The sequence below is a fragment of the Papio anubis genome, chromosome 6, assembly GCF_008728515.1.
Source record: "Papio anubis isolate 15944 chromosome 6, Panubis1.0, whole genome shotgun sequence".
Classification (NCBI taxonomy): Eukaryota; Metazoa; Chordata; class Mammalia; order Primates; family Cercopithecidae; genus Papio; species Papio anubis.
Window position 1 is genome coordinate 133,523,477 of NC_044981.1, and position 14,298 is coordinate 133,537,774.

Consider the following 14,298-nt stretch of genomic DNA (forward strand, 5'->3'; position numbering starts at 1 on the left):
TGATCTGGTTTTGATTCAACAAATTATCATTATTAAATAACAAAGTTAGAACTCATCTTCTAAACCTGTGATGAAAGAGACACATTTGTTAATGAAATAGGGGACCCTACTGGGTCTTTAGTGCTTACAGTAGAGTTGATGATAGGCTACATTACAGTGGTTTCTATAATTCTGCATGTCCTGGGACCCAGCTGAATAACTGGAAGGGCCTCTCACATAAACTGGACAGAAATGAATGGATAGGCTGGTCTCATAATCTACTGTGCTTAAACATTATGACAGTAGATGAAGCTGATGATGGCCAAGTGCTAACATTGGATTCACATTCCATTTGACCTTCTGCAACAAGATTCCCCTTCATATTATAATCCCACTGACATTAACGATTTGGAAATTCTATGTAGTATTAATATAGCTAAAAAAGTAAAGAGGGGAGAAATGTATTATACTAGTATGGATGAAGCCCTAGAGTAGCTAATTTTGTGGAAGGAAAACACTGAAAGAGCATTCTAGAAATAGTCCGTAAATTACTATTATGAAACTAAAATGAGGTTAATCATTCAACAATGACAAATGCCAATGTGTGAAAATATTGGCAGAATTTTACACCTATTACAAAATATGACACTGTAAAGTTAACATATGAAAGCATAACTGATAAACATCTTCTGATGGCTACTACTGAAATATCATGGGCAGAAAAATTTATTTCAGGCAAGTGATTAGAATTGAGATAAACAAAAAAAGGATACATGCGGTCTACCTAATGTGCAAATTCTTCTTTCCTGCCGTGGACATAAGTTCATTAAAAAAACTTCCGCATGTAAATAGAAACATGTTTATCATGTGGAAAACAGTGACGCTTCAATAACACAGCAATTTTCAAAGGATTTACTCTATTAGTTAGTAGAAGGAAATGTTCTGGAATATGCAGACTCTGTATATTCTGCACATCTATCAACCATGTATTCCACATAATTTCCTACTCTTCAATCCACAGTCAAGAACTCATCAGCTACTTTGAAGTACAATACATCAATTCTGTCAGGGGCATCAATAGTTCAGGACTTACGCTGACAGTTCCTTGCATCAACTGCGTCTCCAAAATATCCATCAGCACAGAGCTCACAGTACCGGCCTGTTGTACCTGGTTTACATATCAGACAGGAGCCAGACAAGCTGTCACAGCTGCCAGGGATGGAGAAGTCAAGGTTGTCATTGCATTGGCATGGCTGACATGATCCTCCAGGTACAGAGGGTTGTCCAAAATAGCCTTCTGCACACCTAAGGCAAGAAATTTCATCAGTGAGCCTTTAGGGGGACCTCAGTTGGGGCAATGTTTACATATTTTTCATTCTTCCCTTCTCCCAGGATGATGGCTTTTCCTTTTAAGTGTTCCTTTTCTCAAACGCAAAGTGATTAAAAAAATGTTTTTCTACGACTGCAGTGTAGATACAAGATGAAATCCTGCCAGCCCGCTAGTAATTAGATTTCAGCCCAAAAAATATATATATATAATCTTGTCACTGGCACTGAAGACGAGACCAAAGCATAATAAGAATCTGCTGCTGGCACTCTGGAGGAATCCAGGTCCATGCTGGAAAGCCTTTGTAGTACAACACATCATGTGTCTCTACTCCAGTTGGTTATTTTCTCTACAACTATGTAAGGTTCACATTTTTTGTTGTTGTTGCAGCCAGAACTTGTTATGAGGAAACAGGCTCACAAGGAAATTCAGTAATAAGAGTTCAGAATTTATTAACTAGAAACTGTGACTCAGAAGATTCTTATTAATTGGGTGGGGGCTGTGGGTATATCTGAATTAATAATCTATTTGTATGTATTTGCATATGAATTCAGAGGCAGATTTTCATTGAAGGCTTTACTAAAGGGAAGTTTGAGAAAGCATGCCTGCATATTATGGGAATATGCCACAAGGTGATACTGAACTGTGCCTGCCAACTCTATCAGCAAATCCAGGTTCTTTCTTTCTTTCTCTTTCTTTCTTTCTCTTTCTCTTTCTCTCTTTCTTTCTTACCAAAAACTATCTACATATTATTGGAAAAACAAAAGTTTGTTTATAGGGCATGGCAGAGAAGACTTTTTTAAAATTATTGCAGCAAATTTTCTCTGACCTAAATGTTATGTTTTAAAATGCAACTTACTGCTACAGGCATGCAGAAATGTCCTTATAGGCAGCGCCTATTTATATTCTGCTCTCTCTTCTCTTTCAATGACATTTGCTCACGCTTTATACTAAGCCACACTTGCCAAAGGAGAAACAAAACAGGGCATCTGAATCTTATGGTCAGGCTAGCTCTGTTATCTTTGCCATCTTCTGAAGATAAAGTCTTTTGCAGCAAGTGTCAAAATTGAAGGGGATCAAAAACAATGTGAGAGAATATAATTTTCTCAGTAGTACACTACTTTTATGCTCATCTACTCACAGATATGCAGTCATTATTTAGAGAAAGGCTCTCTCCCATTTGAAATAAAAATGGTTTAAATCCAGTACATTATGTTGAGAGTACTTTAACAAATCACAATTCTGGGGCAGAGTCATTAATTTGGTGCAGATACACTGACTATTCTTAGTTTTCTAGAAAATGTATAGATACTTAGGTACTATAATTCATAGATTTGATCTTTTATCATAATTTTGTAAATGAAATTTCTTATATTCACAAAAGATTTTATCCATTTATGAGTTGTATAAATATTGCTTAGAAGAATACTGCCAACCACAAATATAATTGTTCATTAATTCTCTATTATAAAATATGTAATAAAATTTGAGTGCATAAAATTCCCCCAAAATCCCTTCAGGAGAGACATTTGATAAAGATAAGAAGAAGATTCTTTTGAATTTTAACCTGATTCTTCTTGCCTTATTTAATATTCAGAGCTTATGATCACATCCACGTATATTCACATCTCATTTTGTTTACCAGTAAGAGAGTCACTTTGTGCCACTGGAATAAGGATATACAATGATCATTATCACAGCAAATGAAAACCTATTATTTTCAGCTCGCTTTCCTCAAGATGACTTATTGCCCTTCAGAGATATGGCTTTATATAACGAGATCTGGGAATTTTTCTTAACTTAGATAGCAATTAATAAGACTGAAATTCGCCATAACAAAAAAAAAAAAAAACTCATTTCAGGAAGAAGATAACTACAATTAAATAGAATAACTAAAGAAATATCTGTCTTTTATTTTTTTTCTTGCAGGACATGTAACGAAAATTTGTGAATATACATGATAGAAAAATCATATGCCATGTTACTGAAAGTGGGACTATTTTCTGCAACACTTCAGCATATTACTGGTGTATGGGTGTGTATTTCTATACAGAGAACAGTATTAGAGATTTCTGAAGATGTTCCATTCAGAATTAAAAAGTAATTTGAGGGTCAGAGAATATAATACTGCTAATCATATAACTTTTATTAATAAAAATAATGTGTTAGAGTCTGATCAAGTTGGATTCACCTAATTAAAATCAGTTTAAATCACAGTCCTTTGGTTTTTCACTCCACCAAAAATCATTGTAATGTGAAATGTCAAGCCCCCTCATTTTCATATGCAAGGCAGAATGAGTGCATTTAAAAAAAATAGTTTATTGAATGCCTTGCTAGAAACGGACATCTTGACATAACAAAGGCATTGTTCCTTTCCATATCTGTTACCTTTTTCAAATCAAATTGCAATATTTTGAAAAAGGACCATTTAAATGTAAATAAGACTCCAGATAACACATGCAGTTATTTGTTACTCTTGCTGCTATTGATAATTTAGGAACAATGTTAGAGGGAGGGAGGGAGAGAAGAAGAGAGAGAGGGAGAGGTAGAAAAAGAGCGGACGTGCAGAGAGGAAACAATGAGAAGAAAGCAACCGCATTGATGAGACTTTTATCTCATTCTGCACCATCATTTTTTCAGCAACTTTTGGCTAAAATCATGGTCTACATTTCTATTATCTATACACTGAAAACAATGAAACAATATAATGCTAGCTTAATCTAGCCAAGCAAATGAGAAAAGCTCTTGTTTCTCCCACCCCATTCAAAAAAAAAAAAATCAGCTGAGCACTTTTACATGGTACTAATATAAAGAAGGTACCGTCTTATACTACAGTCCATGGAGAATGAACACACATTTTAAAATGTAGCAGTAGAACAACTGGAGATATGCAAATGCTATTATGGCAGCACAGAAAAGGGCAACCAACTCAGATTAGGCCTAATCAAGGACATTTTCAGGATGATAGTGCTGACTTTTGGGAGCTGAACAGGGATTAGTTAGCCTCGGGCGGAGGAGTGAAAGGGCTGCAATCCTCCAGGCAGAGGGAACAGTATTGGCAAAGGCACAGAAGAGGGTGGCTGCTGTATAAAGGGGCGTGGCTGTAATGCTGTGTTCCTACTTCCTCCCATTTGACACAATCAGCAAAAGACTGAGGGTGTTTGCCTGCTCAAATGATGCCTTTTGCAAGTTGGAAGAAAGTGTTCTCTCTAGACACATGCAGAAAAAGTAAAGAGACAGTGGACACAGCTAGACACCCAGGGACTTCATGGAAAAGAAGAGGGCAGACTGGATTCAAGCCCTCAATCTTCCCCTTCCCTGAGGGTCTTTGTGCAGTGTACAAACTGCACAACCACATATGAGTGGCCTCTTGACACCTCAGTTGGAGTCGCAGTTTTGCTAACGGCACTAGTAAGTCCCATGCTCTGTATTCAGGACCCAAAGGCACAAAGAGACTCAGAAATGAGTAGAAGGTCTCAAGAGCATAGTGATCAGAGGGGTGATTAGACTTGATTCCAATTCAGACATTCTGAAGCAGACAAAAACTAAATGGGATTTTGGAACTGAAGTTTAAGAAACAAAAAGGAATTTCTTTGATACCTGATATGAATCTTGAGGATAAAACTGTAGCTGAATTTTCAAAATATTAAGCAATTGGATTTAAATACCTTCCATATTTTCAGTGGCAACTGTGAAATTAGTCCTGGCTTTTGACCCCTCTCTCCTCACCTAGGGAGGAGTTGTTAAAAATTTGCCAGCTGGGGAGTGGGGAGGGCTTAAGAAGTCCATGTATCCCATTAAGTTTCATGTTGTCCTATAGAACCCACCAGGTGAACTTGCCACAGTCTTTTGGAAATGCCTTCTCCATAATGTATGACATGTTGCTGAGGTTATAGACTTATTCTGAAAGTATCTTAGTGTCCCATCAGGCAGGTATCCTCAGCATTTAACTCACTTTTAGCTCAATATTCTTTTTAATTGCTCTTGATGCTCTAAGGCTTACTTAATCCCTTTTAGTCCTTCAAGATACTGTCTCTTTGTTAATTTTTTTCTCCTCTTGTCTAGATGATAAAAGTCTAGAATCTTAGCAAAGGTGCCATGATGAATACCTTCTCCCCTCACTCTCTGACTCTTCTTTTTCCTTTGTTTAAAACATCCCCAGCAAAGCAGTGATACCTCAAAAACAGTGGTGTTTTGGCCATAAGTGAATGTTTTCCAAGCTGTAACTAGTGTTCTACTTGTGACAGAATACCAGTCCATGTTTGGTTGTATCTTTTTTGGCCACTCTCCTGTTCACTGCTTTTCTTCACCCCCTCCATTCAAGAAGCAAGGCCATCTTGCGCTACATGTCTGAGAGAAGGGATTTGACAGGGCAGAAGGCAGAGACATAGGAATCTTCCAGACTCCAAGCTCTGAAAGCCACCAGTTCCATGAATGTAGCTCATCCTCTTCCAAATAGAAAATGGGATGGAGTTGGAAAAATGATGATGGTAGAGATGCTGGTGGGTCTTAGTGTGGAATGAAATAAGCTGAATGATTCTTGGTGCCCCCAAGAATGGAATGAAAGTAGTTGGGAGGCTTTCTAGACCTGAAAGGAAAGGTAATGAGGAGGACAGGAAAAAAGGGATAGGTCAGCAGAAACATGCTTGGGTGAAATGCTCAGCACTGGCTGGCCCTACCATATGTCCCCTTGCTCAACACATACTCACAGACATTATACCCTCCCTTCTACCCTTGCATAACAAGGCCTTTGGTACTAGGTAAGCTTAATAGAACTTTGATTCAAGCTTGGAGAGAGGAGAAGAAAACAACTTGAAAGGGGCTCAGATTATGTTTCTAAGCCCTCACAGGTCCCACATATAGAGAAAGGGGTCTCAAAATATACATTAAATTGTGATAAAGACTATAAAGTTATAACTGTTGTCCCACCTGAGCTGTAGTCTGAGACATATTCCTGCTATATAGTTAAAGCAGAGAGTTTATGGCCACATAAGTTTAGGAAATGCTGAGCTAAACAAATTGAACAGATTTCTTCATTACACACTGTAGGACATGCCAGAACTTTTAACATGCAAATGGATGCTTCCCAAACTTATGTGATCACAGAATTCTTTATTCCAGGAACATCTACAATTTGGGAAATGTTGCTTTAGTTTTTAAATTCTGGTCTTATTTAGATGATGTGCATAAGCTGATCACACAAATCATTTACAGAATGGTTTTGATTACAAGATTTTCAATGCAACCAGTATCTCCTCCTTACCCTGACCCTTATCTTCCCTCTCTTCTACTTCAACAGGCACATCTCAAACAAAAAAATGTTTCCCTCATATTTTAGATCTATCTAAGGGGTTCTTTTGACTCACATAAATACAATGAAATTATAAATCTTAAATATTCCTGGAAAATCCTAACCTAAATTCTGGCTAGAAAAATATGGTATCAGTTGTGGAAAAACTTGAGCTGGAGATAAAATATGCCATTCATTACACTGCATATGCATGTTGCCATCTTCTGAATCAGATTAATACAGATTTTAGACAGGAAATCATGCTTTCTGTCAGGTATTTCGTTCCTTGGTGATTTTTGCTATTCAAATAGAATTCTCTGAAGAATACATGCAACCATCCTCACTTGCATTAAAGAAAGATGTGAGGTGCTGAGGGCAAGGATGGGAAAATGCATATATTTATATCCAATGTCTAGCCCTGTACCCAGCACATGGTAGTTGCTAAACAGATGTTTGTTAAGTAAAATGTGGGGTTTTAAATTATAGATGGTTCAGAAACTTGTCTAACATGTATAGGGAGTATAGTACATAAAGCAGAGCAATATAAATATATCAGAGATTATGCTCACCTAGATAAGTGGATTTAATAGCCTTGTATGACAGAGCAGCTGTCATTTTCCAGTTGCTAAAAAAAGGCTGCCTGTAGTGAACTGGGGGGTTTAAGCACTTGATGTAAATCTGTCTTGGCAATGATATGTTCTCCTATTATAGTAAGTAATATGCACATGCCTTTCTTTAAACACACACACAGACACACACACAATTAAAGATATCTAGTTTCTTGATTGCAAATAAATGCTGCTTGTTTCATTTTTTTTTCTTACATTCCTAATTTACAGATGCTTCCATACTCACAAATAGTACTTGTTGCTGCTAGGAACTGTCACTGGCAGTTTGTCCACAGACTGCTAGTCGCTAGCTAAGTTCTCTCTGGGTGATAGGCTCCTGCTTCATTAATTTTATGCATCCTGGTTGAAACAGGGGTGATAGCTGCCAAGATGACAGGAAAAGATAGGCAAAAACAGCCCTCTTCAGGGTTAGCCTCAGTGATGATGAGTGAAAGCAGGTCACTTCCTCTGCACCCTGCCCTCCCAGGAAGGGTAGCAGCGTGGACATTTCCAGTGCTGAAACCAGAGGGAGGTGTTTGTGTTTGGCAATGATGTCAAGGGGGAAGTTTGTATCATTTTTATGCTGAGGCTGAATATATAGAAGAACTATTTCTTCAAAAACATTTCAGGAGGAAATATAATCACACAAATCACATAAAATAATACTCTTGTTTCCACTGCAAAGTAACCCAGTAAAATAAACAGGAATTAAAATACTGGTTTAGGAGTAATTAGAAGAGGATACAAATCATGATAATAAATTACATTTTGTTTCTATTTTCAAGTATATTTAAAGTAAATTATGAACCACTTGGTGAACTATGAACTATGCATTCAAGCTACATTTTAAGGACAAAAAGCTAATTATGAAAAATAAATGGTGCCGACAGAGACAGCAAGATAAATTTTAAAGTGCATGACTTTCCACTTGAGCAATACTTTCTACAAAGATTGTAGGTTAATACTTAACCTTTAAGATTAAAACATTAATCAGATATTCTCTGAGTGAATGAAGATTTATGAAGCAATTTCTGAAAAATAAATAAATTACAAAAATATAATGCATTTGTTTGACAAGTGTGTTGAGAAACTTTATTTCACCTCATTGAGTGTGGCCATTTTTCTCCAAAGGATGATGCAAAGGATGATTGTATCTGTGGTTTTATAACTCCCAAGGTAGAAATCATTTTGTAAGACAGTGCAGCACACGCTTACCTCTCACAGCGTGGTCCTGTGTACCCGACAGGGCATCCATCACAGATCAATCCAAGACTCCGATCTAAATGGCACGTTGGGCTAAAGCTACGTTGATATTGTTGTGGAAAACAGGGACAAGGAAGAAACACATACACAAAGTCATTAGCAGCATTTTCTCATTTCTCCCTCCACTACTGCTCTGACAAAAGAGTACAGGCTGGTCATTCTCGCCCCAGAGATGGAGATTAGGGTCTGGCCAATGGAGGATGAAATGACATTGCTGTTTCTGCAGACGTGAATATAGCCCAGTGGAGAGCAGTATCCCTGTGACATGTTATTAACTGACTTCCGACTGCTCTGGGTCGTGATCATCAGTAACAAGTGGAAATGAAGAGCTGCTTTTTAGAAATTCCTCCAGGCCTGGCACATATGCAGCCTCACATACTTTCTTCTCTAGCCAAATCCCTCTGACTTTGAAGCAGCCTGAAGAAATTTGTTAGAGATTTTGGAAATCTCAGTATGTGGCAGTGGTGGTGGCAGTTCTTCCTTCTTCAGCTGCTGCCATAGCGGGGCATGCCTGTGTGCAGGCTGTGGCATGTGCTTCCTTGCAGGTATGCCCTCACACCTCAGGAAAGCTTTCAGAAGAGATCAAGTGTGCATATTCTACCTAAACTTATCATAAACCTCAACAAACAAAAGCAACCTTGCCATCTCATACCTTCTGGCATGTTTCAAAGTTCACTTCTTTCTTTGCACATATTTCTAATTTGGGTCTGAAGTAATAGAGCTGAACACCAGATGAAGAACCAGCAGAGAACTCAGGTGCTAGCTTTAGCCTTCAACAACATGTTTCACTCCAGTCATGCTTCTTTGCCTTGTGAGAGGCACCTCTCATACACGAACCCCTACCCCAAGATTGACACATGGTAATGCGGTTCTCGACTGGCTCTCTGAAGGGCCATCAACCATTTTGAATTCTGTAAGGTCTGCTGTGCTACCATTTCAAAGGGAAATGCCCTCAATTAATCTTTCTCTTATTATGTTTTCCCTAAGTAGATTTATTTTCTATTATATATGACAGGGCAATTCAATACAGGCTTGCTTGATGGCTAAATGAATTAAAGAAAGAACAACAAATTAAACATTGCAAGTCCTGATTTCATCCTGCTCCTGACACTTGAATTACTTTGAAATACTTTCTTAACTTCGGTGCAGATCAGATCATGAACATTATTTCTGAATGGTATTTCTCTGGCTTAACTCTGGGTAGTTCTGCAAAGATTTAATAGTTCTTCTCATTTTTGGGATACTAGCAAGATATTAGGACCAGGTAAGTTTATGTTTTAAACATTTCAGCTCAGTGGAAAGTCTAAATGAATCTGTTGGGTCAAAGAGATAAAACCTGGTCTGGGATGCTTTGAATTTATAAATATTATCTGGATCAAAGATTCCACATTAAGGAGTTATGGTAGCTGTCATGAACAGCAGACAAGACATACCCAGCGTGTGCACCGCGAGTAAATAACCTCCTTTTATAAAGCATCCTGTACTTTGCTACACATGATCCAAAGACAGTTTACTATGGGTGATTTTCTTGACAGGATTGTGATTGCACTGAAGATGCGCAGGTTAAAATACCCCCTCTATAGGACTACACTGATTGAAAGAAAACTGTACCAATTATTTTTTATAATCCTACATCAGTTTATCATAACTCGTGTCAATGGTTGTTGACAAGGCTTCCGAAAATTTTAAAAATATTTTATTTTATTTGAGACAGAGTCTTGCTCTGTTGCCCAGGCTGGAATGCAGTGGTGCGATCTTGACTCACTGAAACCTCTGCCTCCTGGGTTCAAGCGATTCTCCTGTCTTACCCTCCTGAGTAGCTGGTATTACATGCGGGTGCTACCACACCTGGCTAATTTTTGTATTTTTAGTAGAAATGGGGTCTCACCATATTGGCCAGGCTGGTCTTGAACTCCTGACCTCAAGTGATCCACCTGCCTTGGCCCCCCAAAGTGCTAGGATTACAGGCATGAGCCACTGCACCCTACACTTTAAATCTATTCATAAAATAGATTTCAAATTATTAAATGCATTCACATGTCAGTTAAAACCAACATAAGTAAAGTAAAAGGTGTTCACTGACAAAAATCAACACTTTTTCAAGAAAAAAATTAAGCAATAAGAATATGTTAGATTTGACTAGCTCCTTACCGTTCAGAATACATTTACAATTTTACCACATTTTCACAAAATCCTATGAGTTGGTTGGGGCAGGCACAGTTTTTCTTAACCAAAGTCATATACAAAATTTCCAGGAGAATTTAGTATGGGATCTAGGACTTCAGATTCTTAAGGTGATATTCTCTTCTTCCTATAACCAACTGTCATTGAAACCTACTGGTAAGAATTAAGTAAGTTTAGGTTTCTAGTAATGTAGATACTTGACATAATGCATCCAAATAAAACTTTCTCATAAAATATATCTGTATTTGTGCTTTGATATTCTTTCAACAACATAAACTGAAGATTCACTCTCTTATTGCTGTAATTGCAGTTACAGCTATGGCAGAAGATGGCATTCAACAACAAAAATAAAATTAGAATGAGAAATAAACATGCACAGTAAAAAACGTCTACAGAATTTGCATTGGCAAATGCAGTGACTTAGCACTGATTTTGGCCAAGATATGAAGCTAATTGTTCCGTGACACAAAGAGGAAATTTTGAGATCATCACTGAGTTCAAGTGATTCCAAGATTATGTCATTTATCTCTATTTGGCTAGCTCCACACCAGCAGAGAATGTTCTTCATCCTGGATTATCCAAACCACGCCACAGGAAACACAAGAAAGCCAAGAGCAGCAGGCATTTTCCACAAATAGGGGAGGAAGAGAAGCTGTTATTGGGATAACCAATAAGAAGCTGGACATGAAAATAATCCCTCTTAATGGTTGAATATACACTTTTATTTTTATAACGATCTACTTATAAGTATGTATACATGTATGCATATATGTATGTGTACATGTATGCATATATGTATGTGTACATACACGTGTATACATGTGACTATGTATGTCAACATATGCATGTATGTTTATGCATGTACATGCATACATACAGAAACAATCAATCTTGTTCTAAAAATAATTTAATTCTATCTGTCAAAATATGTGCATTAAGAATAAAGCAAGGTTAAAGATAAAAAAATACTAAAAAAAAGATAAATTCAAGGGTGTATTTAGAATTCAAACTGCATGTTATAAGGTATGTCCATTTGATAATGGTGGATCAGCATTTGGCCTTGAGGTTTTTCACAGCTAATGCAAAAGTGAACAATCAACAGGTAAACAATTCAGAGCAGCCAGAAGCCAAAACCAAAACAGTTGCTCAATAGAAGCTCAACAATTCCTGATTATCAGACATCAGGGAAACTTCTCCTGTGGGTCCTGAAATTCAGTTCTAACATAAAATGCTCCCACAGAGAGTTAATCCAATACTCTAAAATACAATTAAACACATATTAAGTAAATGTGTGAGAATATTTTGTGTGTCTTTAACTGTCATGCATTTAAAATAAAATACAAGGGATTGCTTCTTGGGACTGTGATGTCATATAAAACAATCACTCCTTTAATCACGAGCATAAAATTAAAACTTCCATCATGAGGGTTAGAGAATCAGGGCATGTTCTGTATTTGCATATATAGGGGATCAGGACCCTTTCAACTAATTATCATCTTGAACAGTTGGGTAGGAAAAGAAACCATTCTGAGTGGCTACGCAATGTCAGTGGAGAAGCTGCAGATGAGGGTAATGAGACTATCCACACATAACTGAGAAGGGGCAGAGGACTGAGAGGAAGAGGAGAAAAAGAAAAAAATCATTTACTTCATGATTTTGGTGTTAGCTTCATACATTTCTGAAGTTTCTCTCTAAGTTTTTTCTTCTTCAGTTCAATGATCTCTCCTACTTATTCTCAGAAGAATCATTAAGCAAACACTTATTTCTTTAATTACCTTTAAGTACTATGAAATCTGACTTAATCTCCACAATTGGATTTTTTAATTAGACTTGATTTATTTTCTAAGTATGTCTTTGAATGATATATTTCTCTAAACCCGTTTCCTATTCTGCAAAATGGAATAATATGATTGATTTGATAAACCCTTTTATACTGAAAAAGTATGAAAGCATAGTGCCATAATAAATTATAGATACAATTTACTAATTTTTCAAAAACTTTGCCTTTTTTTTTTACAAATTTTTAAACAAATTAAGGTATGTTGATTTAACGTTTAAGATATTTAGTTAATAGTTTAAGAATTAAATCTGCAGTTTTCGCATCCCTTATATTAGTTGTAGTCCCTCATATTAACATACCTGTTAATATAACTGTAACTTTGTAGCATAGTTAACATAACTCTTGCCAAACAGTGAAGATTTACTGATTTTTACAGTGAACATTTACAGTTTGTCTGACATTAAATTCTATTGATTTTTTTTTTTCTTTTTTGCTTCTTTTCAATGTTTCTGTAATTGTTTCTATTACTGTAGCCCCACTGGAAGAAGCACAGAGAGGTGAGTCAAAATATATGAGTTCCAATATTGGTTCTGCCACAAGCAAGCTGTATAATCACTATCAAGGCATTTAATTTCTCTGAACTTTAGTTTTTTCCTTTGGTATATGGAACCAGGAAGACCCATCATAATCTCCCATGTGGACATAAAACAATGTGTAGGAAAGAGTACTAAAGCATCTAGAGCATTCTCAATTTTCTAGAGAATATGGTTGAATTGGATGTTTCCTTAAATTTACCTCTTGTCTTGGAATATATTTCTCTATATTAATTTTAACAATGTGCATTCAATATGATCTCTTGAGTGAGCCTAAAGGTCAACTTAAATTTGAGTTTCATTCTTTCAAAAACTTAAATTTCAGCATTCCTGACCCACACAAGGCAGTAGTATTTACAACGATATTAGTAGACAGAACTTATTGAGGGCCTACCTCTGCCCAGCCTTGTGCCAATACTGTCTTTTATTATATAACTGATGAAAATCTATAACAACTTCAATAATATTATATATTCAAACACATCCTAAGTATTCAAAGGCAGAGATTCACATGTCACTTTCATATTTTATTTAACCTATAAGCTATGTGATACCAGAAATTAATGAATACAAACATTTGGAATACTTACATTTTTATTTGTTTCTCTCCAGATAAATGTTACTGCCTAGTTACAATCTACAGCTAGAATAGATACATCAACAAGATGAGAAGGCCAAGCACAGTGACCACCGTAAATAGTTGATGAAGTTGATATATATGTATAATTTAAATATTATATGCTTGTCTGTATTCATACATCATAATAATTACACCAATCTATCTCTATCTTCTTACACATTTGATTTATTTAGCAATATTATCTAAGAAATTTGGAGCCAAAATGCTTGTGATCTATAAGATTTATGACCAGGGATTAAATAGATAAATCACCAAGGTAAAACTATCACTAAGCTTTAGACTTCCCATGAAGGTTGCAGCAACCTTTAGCTCTTTTTTTTTTTTTTTTTTCCTCTGAATAACCCATGGAAATTAAAATCCCATCTTCAGGATTATGTGCACATATTCAATTCATATCTCAGAGTTTCTAGCTCACATTATAACAGTAATGTTTTTTACAAAACCTTTTTAAAAAGGATAGTTTCCCTAGGTCAGTAAGTGTCTTGTTTACTGATTTTTTTTAAACATTTCAGGTTGTTAGACGAAAATGGATTTTTCTCATTACAGTTGTGCAGTTAAACTATGATAATTTTCTAGTTGTTTTAAATGTAAAATTGTTTTAAATTGTTTTAAATGTAAAAGACATTATAATCCT

The 14,298-nt window shown here is 36.3% G+C and overlaps 1 protein-coding gene across 7 annotated transcripts in view; it reads right to left on the minus strand.

Moving 5' to 3' along the window:
- Positions 1–14,298, minus strand: part of LAMA2 (laminin subunit alpha 2) — a 618,419-nt gene that overhangs the window by 227,993 nt on the left and 376,128 nt on the right. For all 7 annotated transcript variants that reach the window (XM_021936880.2, XM_021936881.2, XM_021936883.2 and 4 more), the window contains 2 exons: positions 8,420–8,506; positions 1,073–1,284 (listed from right to left, as the gene is read on the minus strand). In XM_021936880.2, the coding sequence (XP_021792572.2) occupies positions 1,073–1,284; positions 8,420–8,506 (299 nt within the window). The remainder of the gene's footprint in view (positions 1–1,072; positions 1,285–8,419; positions 8,507–14,298) is intronic.